At 34.5% G+C, this 25,404-nt stretch overlaps 2 protein-coding genes across 12 annotated transcripts in view; one reads left to right on the forward strand and one right to left on the reverse strand.

The window, feature by feature from the left end:
- LOC136029011 (fasciclin-2-like) overlaps positions 1 to 21,581 on the reverse strand; it is a 57,848-nt gene extending 36,267 nt beyond the window's left edge. Inside the window, exons 1-2 of one of the 2 annotated variants that reach the window (XM_065707032.1) lie at positions 21,450 to 21,581; positions 1,750 to 1,930 (exon numbers count right to left, since the gene is read on the reverse strand). In XM_065707032.1, the coding sequence (XP_065563104.1) occupies positions 1,750 to 1,816 (67 nt within the window). In that variant the 5' untranslated portion in view covers positions 1,817 to 1,930; positions 21,450 to 21,581. The remainder of the gene's footprint in view (positions 1 to 1,749; positions 1,931 to 21,449) is intronic. The other variant, XM_065707033.1, reaches the window with a different exon arrangement.
- The window catches only part of LOC136029010 (nucleic acid dioxygenase ALKBH1-like), a 92,811-nt gene that overhangs the window by 17,931 nt on the left and 49,476 nt on the right, over positions 1 to 25,404 (forward strand). For 2 of the 10 annotated variants that reach the window (XM_065707030.1, XM_065707029.1), the window contains exon 1: positions 24,738 to 24,866. The exons of 1 other annotated variant lie outside the window; for it this stretch is intronic. In XM_065707030.1, coding sequence (XP_065563102.1) covers positions 24,802 to 24,866 — 65 coding nt within the window. In that variant the 5' untranslated portion in view covers positions 24,738 to 24,801. Of the gene's footprint in view, positions 1 to 21,572; positions 21,702 to 24,219; positions 24,297 to 24,737; positions 24,867 to 25,404 lie in introns of those variants that run through there. 7 more of the 10 variants (XM_065707024.1, XM_065707023.1, XM_065707027.1 and 4 more) reach the window with 7 other exon arrangements.

The raw sequence follows: 25,404 nt of genomic DNA on the forward strand, positions 1-25,404 counted from the left end.
AATTCTATTTTCCCCTATTTTGACCCTCTTTAAAGGTCTAAAACATCAAAAAAAAAATTTAATTTACACCTAAACTAAGTCAAATTGATTTTGATTCTCAAAAACCGTGCTGCAACTTTCAATTTAAACTGAACAAGCCCTTTCCTAAATTTCCACAACCACGCCTTCAATACGAAATGGTCGGAAGAGAAACAAGAGCTAAGAGCTCATATGGCACTTGAGACGAGGCAAGAAGAGCTAAGAGCCAAGAGCTCATATGGTATGAGCTCTAACAAAATTCTAAGAATCAATAGATTGATTTAAAAGGAAAATCAGAGGCTTAATGCCGGTCAGGATTTAAAATAAGAGCTCTGATTTACGATGTCCTTCTAAATATCAAAATTCATTAAGATCCGATGACCCACTCGTAAGTTATAAATATCTCATTTTTTCTAATTATTCCTCTCACTTTAGCCCTCCATATGGACGGATCTGGGGAAACGACTTTATCAAGTCCTTTGTGCAGCTCCCTGACACGCCTACCAATTTTCATCGTCCTAGCACGTCCAGAAACACCAAACTCGCCAAATCACTGAATCCCTCCCCCCAACTCCCCCAAAGAGAGCGAATCCAGTACGGTTACGTCAATCACGTATCAAGGAAAATTTGATGTGTATCTGTGGTCCAAATAGGAGTCTATGAATGAATTTTCAACCTCCTACTTCTGCCTCTTTTCTACTTGCGCTTTTTAGCAGATTCTAGACATGCTGAAGGGTTAGAGATACAAGCTTGAGAAAATTTTTCTAAGCCCGAACTTGATCACATAATTCATGACTAAAAATTAATAGACCTAGTCACTAAATATTTAACAAGAAGTTCTTCCTCGATAATTCTGGTAAAATTCTAGTTAATTGACTTCTTGCTACTTCAGAAAGGGTTTAGGTTAGGAAAATGAAACTTTCAGGGATGAATATACAGGCTAAAGTATGTCCCGGGAAGGCATTTTGAAGCAACTACCTCCAGTCTTTCTCCCTCTAGAGGGCCCTGACCTTTGATGACCTTTAAAAATATGTGTGTTATAGAAGTGAAACCTTGCAAAATAGATTTTCAGCTTAATTGAAGCAAAACAAAATTGTTTTCAGCTTCATAACTTTGCTCAATTCCATTTTATAAGGTTTTAAAGATATGCAAATACACTTCCTAAATTTTGAAAAAGAAACATTGATATGGCTCAAAATTCAACTCATTGCATTTTCAGTAACTGAAAATTAAGGTAAAATGTTGTTTTGTCAAAATTTCAATAGGTATAGGACCTACCGGCAAATTCCAGGGCCCTCTAGAGGGGGAAGGAGTGGAGGTGGGAACAAGATATGCAAATACACTTCCTAAATTTTGAAAAACATTGATATGGCTCAAAGTTCAACTCAAATAACAGAAATTGCATTTTCAGAACTAAAGGCAGAGAAAAAGCAACTAGTAACTGAAAATTAAGGTAAAATGTTGTTTTGTCAAAATTTCAATAGGTATAGGACCTGTCATGTAGGCAAATTCCAGGGCCCTCTAGAGGGGGAAGGAGTGGAGTTGGGTACTTTAAAATACCTTCCCGGGACATACTTTAGCCTGTAGACCCATCCCTGAAAGTTTCATTTTCCCAAACGACAGAGAGTAGGCTATAAAACAGATCTTGGTCTATATTGGGGTTGAATATGGGCTAGCCAATTCTCAGCCATCCAAGAAAAAGCTTTAGAAAGAGCTAAAAATTCAACAAACCTTGCACATAGACAAAAGCTAGCAATGTCAAATTTATCCACTTCATGGTTGGCAAATTCCACTTCATTTGACTAGAAGATCTACAACAGTTCGAAGTGCGAACTCAACTCAAATGTAAAATTATTTGCTAGACTGCTTCAGGGACTATTGCTACTCCACGCGCCGTTACGTCATCAACTGCCTGGAGAGAAAATTGGAATTGGAATCGTGGATTTACAGAGATTTAACTTCTGGGGAAATTTTTAGGATTAAAAATTATACGAAAACTCTATCTATTTATCTGGATAAAAACTCCCTGGCAAAACTTCACTGCTAAAAAGAAAGAATGATAAGTGGTGCAGGTACATGCTCAATTGGGGACAGATACACGCTCTGAAGGGGTCTGGTATTTCTATACTCGTATGATACACTAAAAAAAAAACTATACTAAAGAAGAGTGACTTTGTAAGCATTAATTATGTGATCACAAATCTACTTCAAACCTTGTACACAGCATAATGAATAGTAAGGTAACCTAATCATTTGAGAAGTGGATATTCCAAGCTTTTTCAAACCTTTATTATCAAACAGTTCGTGGTAACGAACTGTAGTAAGGAGCGACCCGGCTCAATAGTAACCAAAACTCTAAAAAATGGAATTTTGATACCAATAGCTACATCAAAGGAATCGCATTTTAATGCTGGTTTTAAATATATAAGTTTCATCAAGTTTAGTCTTACCCATCAAAAGTTACGAGCCTGAGAAAATTTGCGTTATTTTAGAAAATAGGGGGAAACACCCCCTAAAAGTCATAGAATCTTAACGAAAATCACACCATCAGATTCAGCGTATCAGAGAACCCTACTGTAGAAGTTTCGAGCTCCTATCTACAAAAATGTGGAATTTTGCATTTTTTGCCACAAGGCAGATCACGGATGCGTGTTTATTTGTTTATTTGTTTGTTTTTTTTTTGTTTCTTTTTCCCAGGGGTGTTCGTATCGACCCAGTTGTCCTAGAGTGTTGCTAGAGGGCTCATTCTAACGGAAATGAAAAGTTCTAGTGCCCTTTTTAAGTGACCAAAAAATTGGAGGGCACCTAGGCCCCCTCCCACGCTAATTATTTTCCCAAAGTCAACGGATCAAAATTTTGAGATAGCCATTTTATTCAGTGTAGTCGAAAAACCTTATAACTATGTCTTTGGGGACGAATTACTCCCCCACAGTCCCCGTGGGAGGGGCAACAAGTTACAAACTTTGACCTGTGCTTACATATAGTAATGGTTATTGGGAAGTATACAGGCGTTTTCAGGAGGATTTGTTTGGTTGGGGGTAGGGGTTTAGAAGAGAGGGATATGCTGGGGGAACTTTCCATCGAGAATTTGTCATGGGAGAAGAAAATTTCCATGAAGGGAGAGCAGGATTTACAAGCATTATTTAAAAAAAAAACAATTAAAAAATAAATGTGAAAAAGCTTTTTCAGCTGGAAGTAAGGAACAGCAATAAAACTTAAAACAAACAGAAATTATTACCCATATGAGGGGCTCACCTCCTTCTAATACCTCGCTCTTTACGCTAAAGTATTTTTAGTAATTTCAACTATTTATTTTACGGCTTTTGTGATTCAGGGGTCATTCTTAATGAATTGGGATAAAATTTAAGCTTTAGTGTAAAGAGCGAGGTACTGACGATGGGGCGAATCCCCTCATATATGTAATAAAAACATGAGAATACAAAAGTTCTTTACGTAACCTAATTTATAAGTTACGTAAATCTTTTACCAATAAAAATATTCGTAAAAAATTAAAAGTTCTAGTTGCCTTTTTAATTAACCAAAAAATCGGAGGGCAACTAGGCTTAGTCCCCCGCTCTTTTTTTTCTCAAAATCATTCGATCAAAATTATGAGAAAGCTATTTAGCAAAAAAAAAAAATATATATGCAAGTTTCGTTTTGATTATACCTCTGCGGAGAGCCAAAATCAAAACATGCATTGATTCAAAAACGTTCAGAAATTAAATAAAAAAAACAAGTTTTTTTAGCTGGAAGTAAGGAGCGACATTAAAACTTAAAACGCAAAGAAATTACTTCGTATATGAAAGAGGCTGCTGCCTCATCAACACCCCGCTCTTTACGCTAAAATTTTTTACTGTTTTAAAAAGAAGAATTGAGAGAAAGAGTCAAACTTTAGCGTAAAGAACGGGCGCTGATGAGGAAGCAGCCTCTTTCATATACGAAGTAATTTCTGTGCGTTTTAAGTTTTAATGTCGCTATTTACTTCCAGTTAAAAAAAAAACTTGTTTTTTTTTATTTAATACCAGTATAAGACCAACCAGGAATGAAAATTAATACAAATTTACTGACTCATAAAATAGAAGCTAGTACCCCTAAATTGACTGTAACATTTTCTTCATAGTGCCAGGGACACCAAAATGCATATATTATATCACCCCTTCCCTCCTAGATCCCTTGGTTTACTCTTATCTGAAAACTACAGTATCCTAAGATTTTTGTATGAATTGTTCCGAAATTATGCAGATATTGTAGTTTCAAGTTTTCGATAGAGTTATCACCTTGAACTGTGAAAATAAAAAAGCAAAACTGGTACTTGTGTCTCTTATGATGAAAATATAATACTTTATCAACAAAATTATGAAAAGTACAACAAAGAATTATGACAGACTACATTATAGTTTATACGTAACTTAAGCTAACCTAACCAAAATACCAACTAAATATTTAATTGAAATATAGCTAAAATGTAGTTTCCCACCGAGCCGAAGCTAATATTGTCTGGTATAAAGACCATGAAAACCGGTTATTGTCTCATGTTTGCGATACAAGATCTTGAGTGTGGTGGCTATACGACAAAAGTACTGTGAAACTAACTAAATAAATTAGACAACACTTTTACTGCTACTACTACTATTACCACTACTAACAACTCACTGCAGCAACAACCCACCTAAGGCCAACATAGCCAGGCGCGCTCTTGCTCAATCCTGAACGTTCCTGAATCTATCCAAAGCCTCACACTTTACACCCTCCCAGGAAGTACCCAATTCCCTTAAATCTTTCCTTGCGACATCACCCATCCCAGCTGGGGACGACCTGCTTTACGTTTGGCCGCCTTCATCCACAGAACATGCTTTAGCCATCTCACCACTCCCTCATTATAGCCCCAGAAAGTGCGATTGAACAACACTTTCTTTAGAGTCTACTGTTTGAGATCAGGATTGCCACTTGTTACACGAAAGTACTGTTTTAGCACTATTTCAATATTTCTAGCCCTTTAGCACTTGCTACATTGAATCTATCACTTTTTCTCTTATATGACCAAATCGAAAACAAAGACTTGTAAAATGCGATTACATGACGTGTCTCACATAAAAATATATGTCAGAACATTTGTTATGAATGACAATAGCCTAAAATAACTGTTCATATACACCATATGCGTATGCAACTTTTCCATTCAGCGCTCTGAGCAGCTCAGGATATATTTTTGTTCCTTTACATTAAAAAAATTTTTCATTCGATGTGTTTGGATATTGATGGGAGTGAGGTCTTGTTGCCCTTCGTCTGCTTTTGACTATTAAAAAGGGCATCAGCCTTTTCAATTTACAATCGAATGAGGCCTTTTCAAAGTTTTTACGATAACAAATAGCTATATCAAAATTTCTATCAGATGCATTTTGGGAAAATACGAGGTATGTGGGGGTTCGGGAATTCTGATAACTTTGAATCTTAAAAAAAGCCGCAGGAACTTCTGATTACCAATCCAATGAGCTCCTTTCGAAGTTCAGAAGACCACACTCTATAAAACCTTGTATGCCCAGAAAGGTTAAACTTACAACATATGTCCTAAGGGATGGGGGGGGGGTCGTCATCCTCAAAGACATTAATTCCAGACATATTAACCACGCTGAACAAAATAGCAATCTCAAAATTTTGATTGGATGTGTTTGGGGATATGGTAGGCCTAGAATGAGGGTCGGTTGCCCGATAACCTCTTTCAACTATTAAATAAACGTTTTGTGAACCCACTCCAAAAAATACGAACCCCCAAAAATAATCCAGGATACGCGCATGCTCTAAAAACACGACGCAACATACCCTACACCATGCAATTAACGCCTTTAACAAAATTCCCCGACAATAGAATATAGCTGATCAGTTAAAATCTTGGCATGTATAATTTGCACTTGGTCCAACTGCGTATTAAAAAAAAATCAATAAATGCTTCTGTTGACGACAGAATTTGCTCAACGGACAATCTTAAAAATAAGTTGCCAAGCCAGAAAATTACTATTCGTTACATGAAACTCGACAAAGACCCGTTTATCGGAAAACTGAACTGTTTATATGCTTCATTATGAAGTTTTGACAGCATTTTTGGAAGAAAATGTTTTTTAGCTGGAGGGGTAATCAGAGGTCAAGGGGGCAAACTGGGGTTTAGAGGGAGTAGTTGTCCCCCTGACCGATAGAAAAATACGTTAGATTTCTTGTGTAGGCGTAATTGTTTACCGAAATCAATTGACTCTTGGAATCTGAATTTTTGCGGCAGAAAATATTTTAAATATATATATATATATCTATATATATAAAAATAAGTTGTCTGTCTGTGGATGTGTGGATGGATGTGTCAGGTGACGTCACCTGAAAAAACTGGATCAGGTGACGTCAAAACTGAAAAAACTAAAAAAAGGCAAAAACTACAAAAAAAAACTAAAAACTAATAAAAAAAGTAAAAAAGCTAAAAAACTAAAAAAACTAAAAAAACTAAAAAAAAGGTAAAAAACTAAAAAAAATAAAAAATAAAAAAAAACTAAAAAAAAGGAAAAAACTGAAAAATAAGCTAAAATAAAGGTAAAAACCAATAAAAAACTAAAAAGAAAAAAAGGAAAAAACTAATAAATGACGACACTCAAAGAGAAAGCGACCAGGACAAAAGGAATGTTCGATTAGCAATCAACAAAGCACCAGGACACAGGGAGTATAAATGACGACCAGGACATAAGTAAAAAAAAAAAAACTATCTATATATATAAAAATAAGTTGTCAAACTAAAAAAAGGCAAAAACTACAAAAAAAACTAAAAACTAATAAAAAAGCTAAAAAACTAAAAAAACTAAAAAAAAGGCAAAAACTACAAAAAAAACTAAAAACTAATAAAAAAATAAAAAAGCTAAAAAACTAAAAAAACTAAAAAAACTAAAAAAAGGTAAAAAACTAAAAAAACTAAAAACTAAAAAAAACTAAAAAAAAGGAAAAAACTGAAAAATAAGCTAAAATAAAGGTAAAAACCAATAAAAAACTAAAAAAAAAAACTGAAAAAACTAAAAAAAGGCAAAAACTACAAAAAAACTAAAAACTAATAAAAAAAGTAAAAAAGCTAAAAAACTAAAAAAACTAAAAAAACTAAAAAAACTAAAAAAAGGTAAAAAACTAAAAAAAATAAAAAATAAAAAAAAACTAAAAAAAAAGGAAAAAACTGAAAAATAAGCTAACATAAAGGTAAAAACCAATAAAAACTAAAAAGAAAAAAAGGAAAAAACTAAAAAAAATTTTCATCTAAAAAACTAAAAAAAACTAAAAAAGGTAAAAACTAAAAGAACTAAAAAAGAAAAAAATAAATGACGACACTCAAAGAGAAAGCGACCAGGACAAAAGGAATGTTCGATTAGCAATCAACAAAGCACCGGGACATAGGGAGTATAAATGACGACCAGGACATAAGTAAAAAAAAAATTAACAAAACTAAAAAGAAGGTAAAAACTACAAAAAAACTAAAAAGAAAAAAAAAACTAAAAACTAATAAAAAAACTAAAAAATCTAAAAATCTAAATAAACTAAAAAAGAAAAAAAAAGGAAAAAAATAAAGGAGAAAAACAAAACTAAAAAACGAATGTATATACAGACCGGTACACCGGGATACAAATGACGACCGGGACACAGGGAATATAAATGACGACCGGGACACAGGGACACAACTACAACGGGGACACCGGGGGAAACAGGGGGATATAAATGACGACCGGGACAAAAAAACTAAAAAGAAAAAAAAACTAAAAACTAATAAAAAAACTAAAAAATCTAAAAATCTAAATAAGCTAAAAAAGAAAAAAAAAGGAAAAAAATAAAGGAGAAAAACAAAACTAAAAAACGAATGTATATACAGACCGGGACACCGGGATACAAATGACGACCGGGACACAGGGAATATAAATGACGACCGGGACACAGGGACACAACTACAACGGGGACACCGGAGGAAACAGGGGGATGTAAATGACGACCGGGACACCGGGACAGGGAATGGTCGATTAGCAATCACCATCAACAAAGCTCAAGGGCAATCATTAGAATCATGAGGTATAGATCTGAATACAGATTGTTTTCCCATGGACCATTATATGTTGCATGTTCAAGAGTCGGTAAACCTGACAATCTATTTATATGCAAAGACAATGGGACAGCAAAGAATGTTGTATATTCGCAAGTTTTACGTAGTTAAAACCATATATATATATATCTATCTATATTCACAGGTGGGACATAGGGACACAACTACAATGGCGCGTAACTATTATGGCGCGTAACGACTTACGCGCGCGCGGGGGCTTGGGGGGGGGCGCGAAGCGCCCCCACCAACTAGGTGTTGGGGTGGCGCGAAGCGCCACCCCAACAGCTAGTATATATATATATATATATATATATATATATATATATATATATATATATATATATATATATATATATATATACAGCTAACTTTAGATCATCGATTATAGACTAGCTTTATAATTTGTATCATAGCTTGAAATTCACTGTTGTAAAGAAAGAAATTACCGTATTTCCAGAGTTCATATTATTTCTCATTTTGATCTTATTTCGAGTAATATTTAAGCATGTTTCTTACAATTTAAGATTGTATGCCTGACTGGTGTCATTACTGTAGCTTCCAGTATTCTAATCTTGGTTCACAGGTTTATCTTCCTATCCTTCAACTTCAAGTTTTTACAACTGCGATGAAAATACCCTGGACCTTGGCTACTCTAGTCTAAAAAATATCATCATAATAAGCAATTTACTGCCTTGAGGAACCAAGATTCTTCGTTCAGAGAGTTTCTCTGAACAAATGTTCAGAGGTTAATGTTCAGAGAGCTTATGAATAGTTTCTCTCAAATACTCATCCCAGGGTCCAAAAACGCTCCAAAAGGTAATTAGGCTTTTGGCTAACCCTAGAAACTATTCCCCACAACCCTCAGGGTAAGGGTTGTAAGTTATGCCCTGGGTGAACATAAGGCTTATATAGAAAGGGTGATCGTATAAACTTTGGAGGGGGCTCAATCTTCCGGTTTCCTTCTTAAGATTCAGAGTGATCGGAGTGTTGATACCCCCCCCCCGCTCCTCGTACTTTCCTGAAATAAACCTGATAGAAGTTTTGAGCCGGCCATTTCTTGTCGCAGAGACTTCAAAAATGTTTCGTTCGAATGGAAATTGAAAGGGCTATTCCCTTTTAATAGTCAAAGTGAATATAGGGTTACAAGCTCCCCAACACCCATCAATTCCCATGATATAAGCGTTTGGTTCAGCGTAGTTGAAAAGTCTGGAAATCCTACAACCCTCCTCCATATAACCTCAGCGCAAGGGTTGAAGGTTATGCCCCGAGGGCTTATAAGGTTTATGTGAAAATCATGGTCGTAGAAACTCTGGAGGGGGCTTGTTTGATTGGTAATCAGATGTTCTAGTGTCCTTTTTATGAGTCAAAGTGATCGGGGGTTGTCCCCCTACGTCGAATTTTCCACAAATGCAAGCGATACAAATTTTGAGATAGTAATTTATTCAAAAATAGTCCAAAGATCATATAATATGATATTAGGGGTTGACGAAATTCCCCAAAATCTGAGGGTAAGGGTTGTTAGTAATGCCCCAAGGGTATACAAGGTTTTTATGGCACTTGGTATTAACCAAGTGACATATAGCATACCCAAATTCTGTCGGTCTGTCAGTCTGTCTGTCGGTCCCGGTTTTGTTATTTTAGGCGCTTCTAGGTAAGCTAGGACGATGAAATTTGGCGGGCGTATCAGGGACCAGACCAAATTAAATTAGAAATAGTCCTTTTTCCGATTTGACCATCTGGAGGGGGAGTGGGGGGGCGCTAATTCGGAAAAAATAGAAAAATTGAAGTATTTTTAACTTACGAACGGATGATCAGATCTTAATGAAAATTGAAGTTTGTAAGGATATTGTGTCTCAGAGCTGTTATTTATTTCTGAAAAAAATTGTTATTTATTTTTGAAAAATTAGAAAAAATGAGGTATTTTTAACTTAAAAACGAGTGATCGGATCTCAATGAAATTTGATATTTAGAAGGATATCGTGTCTCATACCTCTTATTCTAAATCCCAACCGGATCTGGTGACATTAGGGGGGGGGGTAGTTGGGAGGGGGAACCTTATATCTTGCAAAACACTTAGAGTGGAGGGATCGGCATGAAACTTGGTGGAAAAAATAAGCACAAGCCCTTGATGCATGATTGACAAAACCGGAACGGATCCGCTCTCTTCGGAGTGGTTAGGGGGGGGGGGGCAATTTTGAAAAATAAAAAAAAATGAGGTATTTTTAACTTACGAACGGGTGATCGGATCGCAATGAAATGTGATATTTTGAAGGATATCGTGTCTCAAAGCTCATATTTTAAATACCGACCAGATCTGGTGACATTGGGGGGAATTTGGTGGGGGGGAACCTTAAATCATGGAAAACGCTTAGAGTGGAGGAATCGGGATGAAACTTGGTGGGAAAATAAGCAGAAGTCTTAGATACGTGATTGACATAATTGGAACGGATCCGCTCTATTGGGAAGGGGAGGGTTAATTCTGAAAAATTAGAAAAAAATGACGTATTTTTAACTTACGAAGGAGTGTTCAGATCGTCATGAAACTTCATATTTAGAAGGACCTCGTAATTCAAATCTCTTATTTTAAATCTCAACCAGATCCAGCGTCATTGGGGGGGGAGCAGTTAGGGGGGGGGTCAGAAATCTTAGAAAATACTTAAAGCGGAGAGATCAGGATGAAACTGGATGGGAAGAATAAAAACCTGTCTAAGATACTGACTGACATAACCGGACCGGATCTGCTCTCTTTGGTGGAGTTGGGAGGGGGGGGGGGTAATTTTGAAAATTGAGGTATTTGTAACTTAAGAAAGGGTGACCAGATCTAAATGAAATTTGATATTTAGAAGGATCTTGTGCTTTAAAGCTCTAATTTTAAATTCCGACCAGATCCTGTGACATTGGGGAGGGGAGTTGGAGGGGGAAACCAGAATTCTAGGAAAACATGAAATTTGGGGCATTTTTATCTTACGAATAGGTGATCGGATCTTATTGAAATTTGATTTTTAGAAGGAATTCATGTCGCAGAGCTCTTACTTCAAATCTTGACCAGATCTTTTGACATTGGGGGGAGTTGGAGGGGGAAATCTTGGAAAAAACTTGGAGTGGAGGAATCGGATGAAGCTTGGTGGATAGAATAAGCAAATGTCCTTGATACGTGATTGACGTAACCGTACTGGATTCGCTTTCTTTGGGGGAGTTGAGGGGAGAGGTTCAGTGATTTGGCGAGTTTAGGGCGGACGTGCTAGGACGATGAAAATTGGTAGGCTTGTCAGGGAGCTGCACAAATTGACTAGATAGTCGTTTTCCCGGATTCGACCATCTGAGGGGCTGAAGGGAGAGGAATAATTAGAAAAAATTAGGTATTTGTAACTTACGAGTGGGTGATCGGATCCTAATGAATTTTGATATTTAGAAGGACATCGTGACTCAGAGCTCTTATTTTAAATCCTGACCGGCATTCAGCCTCTGATTTTCCTTTTAAATCAATCTATTGATTCTTAGAATTTTGTTAGAGCTCATACCATATGAGCTCTTGGCTCTTAGTTCTTCTTGGCTCTTAGCTCTTCTTGCCTGGTCAAAAGTGTTATATGAGCTCTTAGCTCTTGTTATGGAAGGTGTTGTCATGTGAACTTTAGAAGAGGCTCATTTGATTGAAAATCTTTTAGTCCTAATTCACTTTTATGTTTCAAACATGATGGAGAACAACTACTTCCCTCTTAGAAAACTTATTTTACCAAAACGCATTCAATTGAAGTAGTGATATAGCCATTTTGTTACCAAAAGTCCGAAAATCATATTAGGGTGGACACAATCCTCCAGAGCCCATGGGCAAGGATTGTAAGTTATGCCCCGGATCATTTAAAGTTTTCATGGATAGGGGTGGTCACAAAAAGTTTGAATTGGACGGAGCCCATTTGATTTGAAGTCAGAAGTTTTAGTACTCTATTTAAGAGCAAAAATGAATGGAGGGGCAATTAGCTTTCCCCCCTCCCTCTCCCAAGCCTACCGTTCTCCCAAAACGCATCCCATCGAAATTTCAAGAGATCTATTTCATCAACCTTGTTGAAAGGTCCATTAATAGCGTCTTTGGGGATGCCAACCTCTCCACAGTCCTTAGTACAAGGGCTGTAAGTTAGGCAATTCGTTCATTGTTTACATATAGTATTTGTTATTAAGCTAAGTATGTGCATGTTTGAACTTTACTTTCCAAGAAGACAAAGGGCACTCAGGTGAGCCTTTCAGAGAATTTTGAAGAGAGTTGAGCAAAATCAAGACACGTTATGTGTATACGGATTGTCCAAAGGGTGTAACACGGAATAACTGAGTATATTAATATGAAAATCAAGGGATGACAAAAGATATGATCAAAAAAGCGATATTTGCATGCTACCGATGCCACTAAAACTACCACACTAATCCATTTACAATATTGAGGGGAGATTTGAACTAAATAAAAAAGCGCTATGTGCATGCAAACTGTCAAAATAGCGTATCTCAACAATTGATTGTGGTATTAAGTTAGAACTTTCAGAGAAAGCTTAAAGGGGAAGATCGTCTCACCAAAAGGCAATATGTTTACACTACTGATAATAGTACCGTTACTGCTACATTTACTACTACTACTGCTAGTTCTATTGCAGCTACTTGTAATGTTAAGAGCATTCAGATGAAAATTTCTCAAGAAGCATATGAAGATACAGGTTATCAAAAGAACATATCAACAATGGTATAACAATGGCTAATTGTATCAAGTTGAAACTTCCAGGACTTGATGAGAGGGATAATCAAGATGCTAAGGCATATTGCCTTTTGCTTTAAGCGAAAGACAATATGTTAATATTACTAAGGCTAGTGGTACAACCACTATTCAATACTAATACTAGGAATATCAATACTACTACTATGACAACTATTACGACAGTGGCTAAGGCTATGAAAGTGAAATTTTCATGGAATTTGGAGGGAGGAAGGTGATGTAAACCACAACACGTCTTCTGTATGCAGGCTTTCAAAACGGTGTAACAGCAATATCTTGAGAAAGTTTGATGTGTGAAGTTAAAAATAACAGGGCTTGTCGTGTGGGATGATGAACTAACCAAACAAAAATAATCGCATTCTAATGCTACTGCCTCTACTCGTGCTGCCACTACTATTACTATTATTACTACTTCTATTACTTCTACTGGCACTAAATCTTAGGCTAGTACAATTAATTCAACTGCTACTACTAATATTGCTATTAAAACTAAGGATATTTAGGCGAAAAATGTGGGATAATTAGAAACTGTATAGAACTAATTCAAAACACACTGTGCCTACACAGGCTGTCAAGCAGACGCCTAAGATATGCTTCAGAAATGGTTGACGGTATTAAGCTGAAAATTTCAACGTTTGTTGAAGGGGACGTAGAGGAAACCAAAGCTATTATGTAAGTAAGTAAGTAAGACGGCACTAAACCCTTAAGGTCCAAACCGGCGGTGCTGATCTCCGTTTCATGGCCCTTCAGCCAGGAAGTGCAATGGGGGGTTGGGGGCCAACCATCCTGTTATTATACAAAGCTTTAATGCGTATACTGCTACTAATGCTGCTACAAATGTTGCGGCTGCGCAAACTAAGGGCATTAAAATAAAGCTTTTAAGGAATATTTAGGTGGATATTGAAATAAATAAAAAAAAAAATTATGAGCGTGTGGACTTTCAAAAAGGTGACAAAGCAATATCTGAAAAACAACTGATATTATTAAGTTAGACGTTCGAGGGCAAATTAAGGGGAATTTTGAACTAGCCAGAAGGCACTATGTGGATACCTTTAATAGTACCACTACAGTTACTCTAACTAATGACGCTAAGGGTATTAAGTCGAAAGTTTTGGGGAGCATTTAGGAGTTTCAATTAAACGAAAAAACTGTGTATAGACAAGTTTTCAAAAGAGCTAATATGTAATATTATAGGCAGTACTCCATAATTGCTATAAATACCATTGAAACTTCTAAAAGAGCTAATTTGATTCCAAATTTAAAGTTTTAGTACCCTTTTTAAGAATAAAAAGAGATTGGAGGTGAAGTAGCCTTTCTCTCGGCCCTGTTCATTTTCCAAACTCATCCAGTCAAAATTTTTAGACAGCTATTTTGTTCAGCATATTAGAACAGTCCACCAACTACGGCTTTAGGAATATCGGACATGTCAACCCCCCACAACTATGTAATTTTCCCATTCTATTTTAAAACTAAATGTTGCGTTAAACTAAATTAGAAACCATTGTATTTATGGTTGCAAATAAAACACCTCAAATGTATATTGAGGACGACTGGAGGGTATCAAGTTGAAACTTTTGGGGCTACCACTATTACTACTTCTGCTCTTACAATTCAAACATATAAAAAGAATGTAAGTGCATCCAGGTTGTCACAAAACATAGATAGAATCTTTTGGGAGTAATATCAAGTTTAATTTTTCAGGTCAACCCCAGGAGTTATAAAGTTAACGAATAATGTTTGTGTCAGAGTTAAAAATTATAGAAAAAGTTTCTCCGACATACAAATAGCAGCCAAAACTATCTATTCATTTAGAAAGAAACCGAAAAGATATAAAATATTTTTTTCCCATGAAAAGGACTATGTCAATAAGAAACGAATTGGAATTAATTTAAAAGACTTTTTCCACAAAACTAGTTTTGCAAAAGAAAAGTAAAGAGATCCCTTTAGCCAAAACGACCAGAAATAAACTCAAATAATCTTCCAAGCGTAAAACTACCACAAATCGTTATCAATAAATAAATGAAACTCAAAACGAACAGAAATTAGAATAAATAACCAAGTTAAACTCAAAGGTAGCAGAAAAAAGTAGGGCTAAAAACTCCCGTGGCTTCTTGAGACCAGAACATAATTTGGACTTTACTGAAAACGAAGTAAATTTTAAATGTTTTCACTTTTTTATATTAAAAAGGGCACTACTCCTCTCAATCTCCAATCAAATGAGCCTTTTTTAAAATTTCTATGACAATGCTTTCTGTAGAAACCTAACATGCCCCAAGGGGATAACTTACAACCCTTGTCCTAAGGGCTCTGGGGAAGGGGGTTAACATGTTTAAAGACATAATTTCCAGGACTTTCAACTATGTTGAACAAAATGGCTAAATCGATTTTTTTTTTCAGAAGTGTTTGGGGAAATGATGGTCTGATGGTGGCATTCACCCTCTGATTACATTTGAGTATTAAATAGGGAACTAACCCTTGAATTTCCAATTGAATGAGCCTTTTTTCAAGATTTTACAACATCATTTTCTATAAGAACCGTATATACCCCCAGGGCACATCTTATAACCTCTGCCCTGATGGCTGATTCTCAAAGACATAATTTTCAGACCTTTCAACTATGTTCAACAAAATAGTTATCTTAAAATTTTGACTGGATACGTTTGAGGAAATGATGGGTGTTGGAGGAGGGTTAATTGCCTTCCAATCCCTTTTGACTATTAAAAAGGGCACTAGCTCTTTCCATTTCCAATCGGATGAGCCCTTTTTGAAGTTTCTATGGCAACTCTTTTGATATGAAGTGCCCTGGTCTAAGACAAACAAACAAACCAAAAAAAAAATATCGTGCCAACATTGTTCTTTAATTAGGCAGCGCTGTTGTGTTGCCTAAGATTGAGAAAAAATCTCTTAGAGAAAAAATCTCTTAGAGAAAAAACCCTTTTGACTAAAAGCATTTAGTGATTGACAAAACTTATTATTAGCATTAACCTGCAAAATCTATTGGTGTCAGAAAAGGTATGCACCATAAAATTATGCCCAGTTAGAAAAAAAAAGGTTAAATAAAAGAAAAACAGAGAGTACCAAAAAAAGAAAAAAAAGGCTCATTCATATAAGAAAAATAGAATCCAGTCATTTTATCTTTGTATCCTCCTTTTTTTTATAGATTGATCTTTAAAAAGGTTTTCCACAAGAGTTTTTCAAAGAAATTCAAAGATTTTATTTCAAAATCAAGTAGTTTTGGGCATCAAGCCATGGCTAATTGACGAAAAAGCCAAGACAGATAGTCTGATTGAGTGAAAAACAAATCTGGCATAAGCCCTTATTATGATTGTTTCAAAATGATGTCAGTTCATTTGTTGATAAATAAGTCTATTTATTATCCGTCCATGCATCATTCATAAGGCAGAACTAAGGTAGATAGTCATAGAACTAAGGGATAGTCAAAGTAGATAGTCATAGAGCTAAGGGATTTGAAAGCACTGGTATTTTCAGACAAAATCTGCCAACAAATTTTACTAGGCCATGAAAACTGCCAAGTAGCATTGCTGCTATGATGCTCCACTTTTGCATGGCAGAGAAAAACTTGTGTTTTGACAATTTTTCTCTGAGCGAAAATTAATTTATATGTAGAAACAGTATTTTCAAACGAAATCTGCCAACAAATTTGAAAACTCCCATGTATTATTGCTACTTTGCTACCCCATTTCTTGGACAGTAGCTTGCGGGCACCCAAATATTGATTGACCATTTCAATATAAAAATCACTTTATGTTGTATTTTGTTCTACCCATTTTTTTGTTTTCTTTTTTTTTTTTCAATAAATGCCTTTTGAACTTATTGATTAAAAAGAGTTCTCATTCCTCATTAAAAAACAAGAATAGGATCTAAAGAATGAATACAACCAGATTTTTTTTCCAGTTGAGGTTCCCTTGGTTCTGAAAGTTTAATCTAGGCATCTTCATGACGCAATATTTTTTTCTGTCTCTTGATTGTCTATATATTGTCTATATATTTTGTCATTGTCTATATATTTTGTCTCTTGATTTAGTTCACCACCCTTTTGAGCATTCCCTAGAAGTTTCAATTTCATGACATTAACCATTCCTGAGATAGCAAATAAACTCCTTTAACAACCTGGATGCACATAGTATCTTATGATTTAGTCCAATATTCCACTGAACAGTCCCTGAGATCTTTAATTGAATACCTTTAGTTATTCCTGGGATGCTGCAGACATGACCTTTTGACAACCTGGATGCACATGAAGCCCTTTGATTTTGTCTGACATTCTCTGAAAGTTTCAACAAAATACATTTAGACAATCCTAAAAATATTGTGGATACACCCCTTAGACATCCTGGATGAGCATGTTATTTTGTGATTTAGTTTTATTCAAAACATTCTGAAATTTCTTTGGTTTAGTTCAACTTCCCCTGAAAGTTTTCTAACATAATGCACATATGCTCTTTTGACAACTTCAATATACTCAGTATTTTTTTTTTTTGTTTTTTTTTTATAATGTCTTCTTCAACATAATCTAAAAGAATAAACTTAATAAACTCAGGTATCTCTGATATGTTGTAGATTTACCCTTCTGATAACCTGGATGAACATACTGTCTTTTGTTTAAGTTTTGAATCCCCCTCAACATGTCCTGAAAGTTTCAAATTAATTTCCTGTCTTTTGATGTTTAATTTAATTCAACATCCCGTTCAGCGTCCTCTGAAAGTTTCAACTTAATACCCTTGGTCATTCCTAACATGTTGCACATATGCTCTTTTGACAACCTCAATATACTTAGTGATTAGCTTATATTTTTTTAATATCCCACTCAACATAAACATAATCTAAAAGGTTGAACTTGAAGGTTTCAAATTAACTTCCTTAACCATTTTTGACATATTGCATATATGTCTTTGTTGACAATATGGGTGCACTTAGTGTGTTTTGACTTAGTTAAACACCCCCCATAACATTCGCTGAAAGATTCAATTTAATACCCTTAGCCTTTTTGAGACCAAAGATACAACATGCCCCCTTTCCAAATAGCAAAACCTATCTGTAAACAATGGAAAACTTGTATAATTTACAGACCTTACCCTGAGGTCTGTCTGGGGCCATATCACCTGCAGAAACATAGTTATTGGAACCCTTTTTGCACAAATACAATATTTCAAAATTTTCTTGGACTTCCTTCAGGTTTGATTGAGGGCCTGAAGAAAAAAAAATGTAGGAGGAGGGCTGGTTGTCCTCCCATTTCTTTTGTCTCTTGAAAGTGATTAAAACTTTCAATTTTGAAGCAAATAACTCCCCTCCAAAGTTTCTAGAGGAACTCCTTTCATAGTAAGTGGCCAGATGAAAAAACAAAATACATTGTATCCATATATGATAATATTCAGTTCCTTTGTGAATTCCATATTGACCCTATAAAGGGACTCTTATCCCTTATTATTTAAATGTTTAAAAACAATCTTAAATACTTACTGTATCATACTCATTATAAGTGTAGTGTTTTGCTTTACCTCTATCTCTCCCTGACAGAAAAATATAAAACACACTATATATATACTTACACCATGTTTTACAAAAGTACAAATGTTTTCTTCTTTATTTATTTAAAACAAACACTAATCAACCAACAGGAAGAGAAGAGTGGTGCAAATATAAAATGTAAAATTAATAAATAGTAGACTATATATTTATCCATAAGAGAGGGGCGAGGCCAAAGTGATGCAATATACTTTTATGACTAAGGAAAGTATGTAAAACAATTTCCAGAATTTTTAGTAACCATTTTCTCCTATGAAAAAATATTGATACCTAGAGCTGAGAAGACTGAGTAGGTGAAAGGCCTATATTGTACCTGTTTAAATTTTGACAACAAACATTTGTTGGTAAAGTTTATTGGTATATCTAATGAATGATATTAACAAATATTTAACAATGTTTTGAAGTAATTATTATAGTTTTAAAGTGTTTGCTTCAAGAGCAGGGAATGCAGCACAAATACTCAAAGATTATTAAAGGCCAATGTTTTTAGAGAGGACAGGAGTGAAGATGAGTAGGCTACCTCAAAATACCCTCCAAGGTGATTGTTCAGGATCAAGATTCATTCCTATGAGTTTTATTCACCTTACTCAACTAAGAAGAAACCATTATAAAATTCTGGAAACAACTTTAAAAAGTGATAATATACATACTTATATCATTCCTAAAAGTACTTAACTTTACTTGTACCTTTACTCTCCCCAATGTACAAAATATACATCCCAAATTATATATTTTCTATGAAATTTTTTATACATTAATTTTTTATTTATAAATAAAATCAAGAAAGAGAAAAATACACCATGAATATATAATTTAGGATGTACATTTGCACATTTAGGGAGAGAGGAGGTGGTGTTGATGGTAGCTTTGAAGAATTTTTAGGAATAGTATACTAAATATAACATTAGTTTCTAGTGCAAATTCAATTTTAAGCTCTTACCATTCCTGGGTACAGGCCTACCCATTCTTGAATCAGATTATATGAAATCAGGTGAACTGTATACCAAATATGACATTTGTTTCTATTGCAAATTCAATTTCAAGCCCTTAACATTCCTGGGTATACTCAATCCTGGATCAGATGATATTTTTTCTCTTATTTATAGATACAGCTTATACACCTGTGTTAGCATCAATCTTGTTGAAACTACTTTTGCTGTATATTGAATCAACATTTAAAATTGAAATTCAATAAATGCTTCATAAATATATAACATGGACTTTATATTTGGTTAAGGTTAGAAAAGATATATTACATTAGATAAGGTTAAAATTGAATTTGCAACCAAAACAAATGTCATATTTGGATTCTGTTTTTTTTTTCATGGAATTTGTTTCTGAAGCAATTATCAAATTAAGAAAGAGCATAAAAAGGCATCAAATGGTATATTTACTTTCTTTCTAGATAAGTTGTGTGAATGTGAAAATTCCATTTTAACTAGGTTACTTGGTAAAATTATAGCAGTTCATATAACTGGCTTACCAACAAATTGAACATGTCATGATGCCTTTTTTATGCTCTTAATGAATATAATAATTGGTTCTACCTTAAATTCAAATTTAAGCACTTTTTAATCTAGCCTACCCTGACCTTACTATAAATAATTTTAGCACTGAGAAAACGTGGCATTATTTTTTCAAAATGATGGAATAGATGGCACTGAGAAAACATAGTATTATTTTGTGGAAAACAAGTGATAAGTTATACTTAATTAAAATTGTCATTTTTAACAGCTCAAAAAGTGCTTAAATTTGAATTTTTGGTAGAAGTGATTATTATATTTGCAAACAACATGAAAAAGGCATCAAATATGACAGGAACTGTCATAATTTTGGAAAATCTGTCATTTTTAAGAGCTCAAAAAGTGCTTAAATCTCAATTTAAAGTAGAAACAATTATTATATTCATAAAGAACATAAACAAAGGCATCAAGTGGTACATTGACTTTGTAGGAAAGTCAGTTATATGAACTGCTATAATTTTATCAACTACTTTATGTTAATATGGAAAGGGATTAGGTTGGGAAAATTTAACTTTCAGTAATGAATTCAGGGTCAATATCATACTCTGGGGGGCAAAACTTCTATGATAACCCTCTCCTGAAATCTAAGTCTTAGACAATTGCTCACTTGACAAGTTTTCAGTTATCACTTTATTTTCTCTAGTTTTAGTTTTGAAAATATAGTTCCTATGATTTGAGTAGAATTTTAAGCCGTGTCAATGTTTTTTCCCTAGATTTAGGAAACACATATGCAGATCTTGTAGGAATTCATGAATTAGGATTGAGCAAAGATGTAATGCGGAAAATAGTTTTGTTGTGGGCTACTTTATTTAAGCAGAAGATCTATTTTGCAAGGTTTCACTTCTCTAAAAGATTTTTAAAGGTCATCAAAGGTCACTGCCCTCTAGAGGGAGAAGGGTTGGAGGTATATACTTGAAAATACCTTTCCATGACACACATTAACCTGTAGACTCATCACTGAAAGTTTCATTCTCCTAATCTAACCCCTGTCCAAAATGTCAAAAAGTAGCTAAACTAGAATTGGTAAAATTTGTTTTCAAAATTTAGGAAATGTATTTGCATATCTTTAAAGCCTTATAAAATGGGATTGAGCAAAGTTATGAGGCTGAAAACAATTTAGTTGTACTTCATTTAAGCAGAAGATCTATTTTGCAAGGTTTCACTTTTATAACAAACATAGGCCTATTTTTAAAGGTCATCAAAGGTCAGGGCCCTTTAGAGGGAGAAGGAGTAGAGGTAATTGCTTCAAAATACCTTCCCTGGACATACTTTAGTCTGTAGATTCATCCCTGAAAGTTTCATTTTCCTAACCTAAACCCTTTCTGAGATAGCATGAAGTCAATTAACTAGAATTTTTCCAAACCTTTATCTAGTTTAGCTTTTTATTCTTAGCTAGGCCTAGGTTAATTTGACGAAGAAAAAGTCCCAAGCAAGGCTAGTTCCATCAACCTTAAGCTATATCAATTACATGGCTAAAATAAGAAAACAAACCTACTCTGAAAATTCAGATGTAAGATCATTTACTGATTTTGGTTTCCTTTTAGCTATTGCTGAACTTATTTGACCAATTATTTCAGGACTAAGAATGGAATTATCAGCAATCATATGCCTTCCTCCTGCAAGAAATTTGAATTATAGTTTTCCAAAGTGCCATCTATTGTTTTTTCTAATTCATTTAGCACAATTTTTGCCGTTTTTGACACAATTTAGACGTCCTGGTGACTCCTGGTACACAGACAAAATGAAGGTAATGCTGACGTCCAACTGAAATATTTTTATTGTATCAATCCATTTGAGGCTTATGCTCGTGTAGCACAGGATTCTGAGGGGAATAGCATCATTACACGTAGCCTAAAGGCCCTCGGATACCCAACCCTTATTGACATTGTAAAATAAGGCACATAGACAAACGTATCCCTTACTTTTTGTTTTTGTCCTAGTGCATCGCAATAAATTTTGGATTTTATTTTGGGTAAATCCAATTTCTTCTGTATATTTTGCATGGACGGAATTGCTACTCTCTGAATTGCATATCTGATCATGATATCTAAGGTTTTCGATAAAAAGTTTTATGTACTTTTTTTTACTATTTATTACTTGTAATTTGTGAATAATATTCTCATTGCCAGTTCATTAATCATTTTTTATTTTGACATTATTCTTTGATCCATGAGAGAATAAAAATCATGCCAAAAACTATCATTAGCCGCTTCAAAACTGGGCTAATCAATTCTATATGCGGCAATTTACAAACATCAACGCTGCTTAAATAATTAGCCGACTAAGAACATCCAATCATCGAAATATGGAAAATGAATATGAAAAAACTTCTTAAACTGTTTTTGAAGATTGAAAACGGTGTTTTTAAAAATTTAGAGAAAAGGGTTTCTCTAAATTTAATATTGAAAATACCAAAGCAGCTTGTTTTCAAAATATATTTGTTTTTAATATCTTTTTGCTTGTAAACCCGATCCCAAAACAGGGCAGGGTTTAAGTCAACAAAATTACCAAGATTTGGGCAAATAGACAATCTCTTCCCCTTTTGGACGGTGCCGTCTAAGTCATAGACCCTTAGTAAATTTGGAAACTGAACCAACACTGGTGCCAAGTTTGGCTGATCTTGCTCCATTTCCACAGAATGACCTGGATGAAGCCTATTGAAATTTATCACTGACAAATTTTGGAGTTGATCAAAAGCTTTCACATCTCCTGGTAGAGTAAAATGAAAAATTTCCACTTTTTTTTTAAAAACACTTTTTTTGAAAATGAAAAACACTTTTTTTATACGAAACTGCAGTAGACCGAGACGTCTTTTCTTTGGTAAGTATTACTTCCACTATAACCTCATAATCCACATCCTCAAAATTGAAGCAGTAGTTTGCGTAATATGGGCAAAAGAAGCGGGAATCGCCGTTTTTGGTATAGATAGGTAAAACAAACTGAGGTAAAATTTTCTTGTACACTTTAGAAAAATTTTATGGACAAGTTGAATCTGGGCAACTTTTGCTTAAAACTTCCTTTTAAGGTCTTCAACATGTTTTGAAGACCTGAGGCAAAGGTAAATATATACCATGAAGGCAAAGGAAGCTTTAAAAAAATTAGCGAAACCAGATCTTTCTTTTGTTTGACAGTGGCCTTCCCTGGCTGTATGGACACTAAGACTTTTCCACATGTAAGAATAAAGTGAAGCTATCCTACTGTTCCCAATATTGAGCTACAATGATTTGTCTAGACAACCATCGAGTAGTGATACTTGAACCTACCTATTTCCTGCTTTTCCATATAATCGACGCCATTTCTATAGTGAATCTAATTAGATATCTTTTTTAAGCTCCAAAGCCTTTAAGAAGTAATTTAGTTATGGCTTATTAAATGATTTATGGCTTACTAAAGTATCTGCTTTCATACATCTGCTTCTTGATGATTTCGTATAGATCTCCGAAACCAACTTTGTTAATTTTTCTTCTCACATCTATGTTTTTTGTATAGTTTTCCATTTTATTAAGTTGGGCCTCACTCCTCAATACATGCCACGTCTAGGCTAAACTTTTATTTATATACATTGTGGTGAGACTGGAAATTGTTATTTATGTCAAATCTATCATGCAATTTATTTAGCATAGGTCACAAAAAATTAATTCTGTGAAATGTTTTACATCCAAACAGAATAAATATGACACCCTAAGTTAACTGATGATAACTTAGTTAACATTAAGTTAACCTAAGTTAACTGAATATAGAACATATATAAATCTTAACTAGGCCAGAGACACGAATAAGATTCGTAATTTGTAAGATTTGTAATTTGATATAGTAAGACGCTATTGTAACAAGCGAGAATTCAGCTAGTTGCACCCCTTGCACATTTTCGTACTGGAAGCGTTCCGTTTCGACTTTTTCGGGTAGATGGCCAGCAGTTTCATAGTGCGCCGATTCTGATGGCATGCCTGCTTCTGTAGTTTTAGCTTTTCTCTTTGTAGGAGCACTGACATAGGGTGATTCACCTTGACATGGCTATGAGTACTTACATTTCACCTTTGACACTGGTCAACTGGAGCTACGGCACAGTACAATGAGGCCACAGGCACTGACTTATTTTCAAACAGCTTCACAATGGAAACTACCCTGTACTCCTCAAGCCTATAAACATAGCTTCTATGCCCTTTATTTTTCCATGTTGCATCACGTTGACCTCTAAATTGTACCAAAAATGGCAACAATTGATCTGCACTGGCATTGACACTATTGATATGCGATCCCGAAGAAAAATCAAAATAGATGTCAGGATTAAAAACTACAATTCAAATTTCTAATAGGAGTGCTGCATTTATCTTTTCCTGAAGTAAACAGTTTAATACTCCAAGAATTACTTTAATATTTTTAAAAATACTTATTAATATCATTCCTTAAGATGTACCAACAAATGTTTGTTGTCAAAATTGAAACATGCACAGTATAGGCTTTTTGCCTACTCAATCTTCTAAGCTCTAGATATTGCATATTTTTTCATAGGATAAAATGGTTAGCAAAAAGTCTGGAAATTGTTCTACATACTTTCCTTATTCATAAAAGTGTATTGCATCACTTTGCCCTTGCCCCTCTCTTATGGACAAATATATGAACCACTATTTATTCATTTTACATTTTATAATTGTGCCACTCTTCTCTTCCTGTTGATTGATTTGTGTTTGTTTTAAATAAATAAAGGAGAAATATAGGTAATATAAATATATAAAAATATATAAAAAAAATATTTAAAAATATAAATATATAAATAATATAAATAAATATATAAATATAGGTAAGATTTGCCCTATAAGATATGGTGTAAATATATATTGTTTTGTATGTCAGTCTGTCAGGGAGAGATAGAGGTAAAGCAAAACACTACACTTATAATAAGTGTGATACAGTAAGTATCTATGATTCTTTTTAACCATTTATTTTAAACACATTTCTACTGGTAAATAATAAGGAATAAGTGTCCCTTTTGGGGGGAAGGGAATCCACAAAGGAAATAATTAGCATCACATATGGCTCTAACATGTATTGTTTTTTCTTCTGGTCACTTTTTGCAGAATAAGTAACCTTAGAAACTTTGGAGAGGAGTTATTTGTTTTGAAATTGAAAGTTTTAATGCCTTTCAAGAGACAAAAGAAATTGGAGGGTGACCAGCCCTCCTCTTACATATTTTATTCTTCAGGCCCCCAATCAAGCCTCAAAGATGTCTGAGAAAATTTTGAAATAGGTAATTTGTTCAAAAAGAGGTCCGATAACTATGCTTCTATGGATGATTTGACCCCAGACAGCCCTCAGGGTAAGGGCTGTAATTTATGCAAGTCATTCATTGTTAACATATAGGTTTTGCTTGTTGGAAAGGGCTAATGGTATTAAATTGAAACTTTCAGGGAATGTTGGGGAGGATTTTTAACTAAATCAAAACTCACTAA

This window comes from Artemia franciscana, chromosome 7 (genome assembly GCF_032884065.1).
Source record: "Artemia franciscana chromosome 7, ASM3288406v1, whole genome shotgun sequence".
NCBI classification, from domain to species: Eukaryota; Metazoa; Arthropoda; class Branchiopoda; order Anostraca; family Artemiidae; genus Artemia; species Artemia franciscana.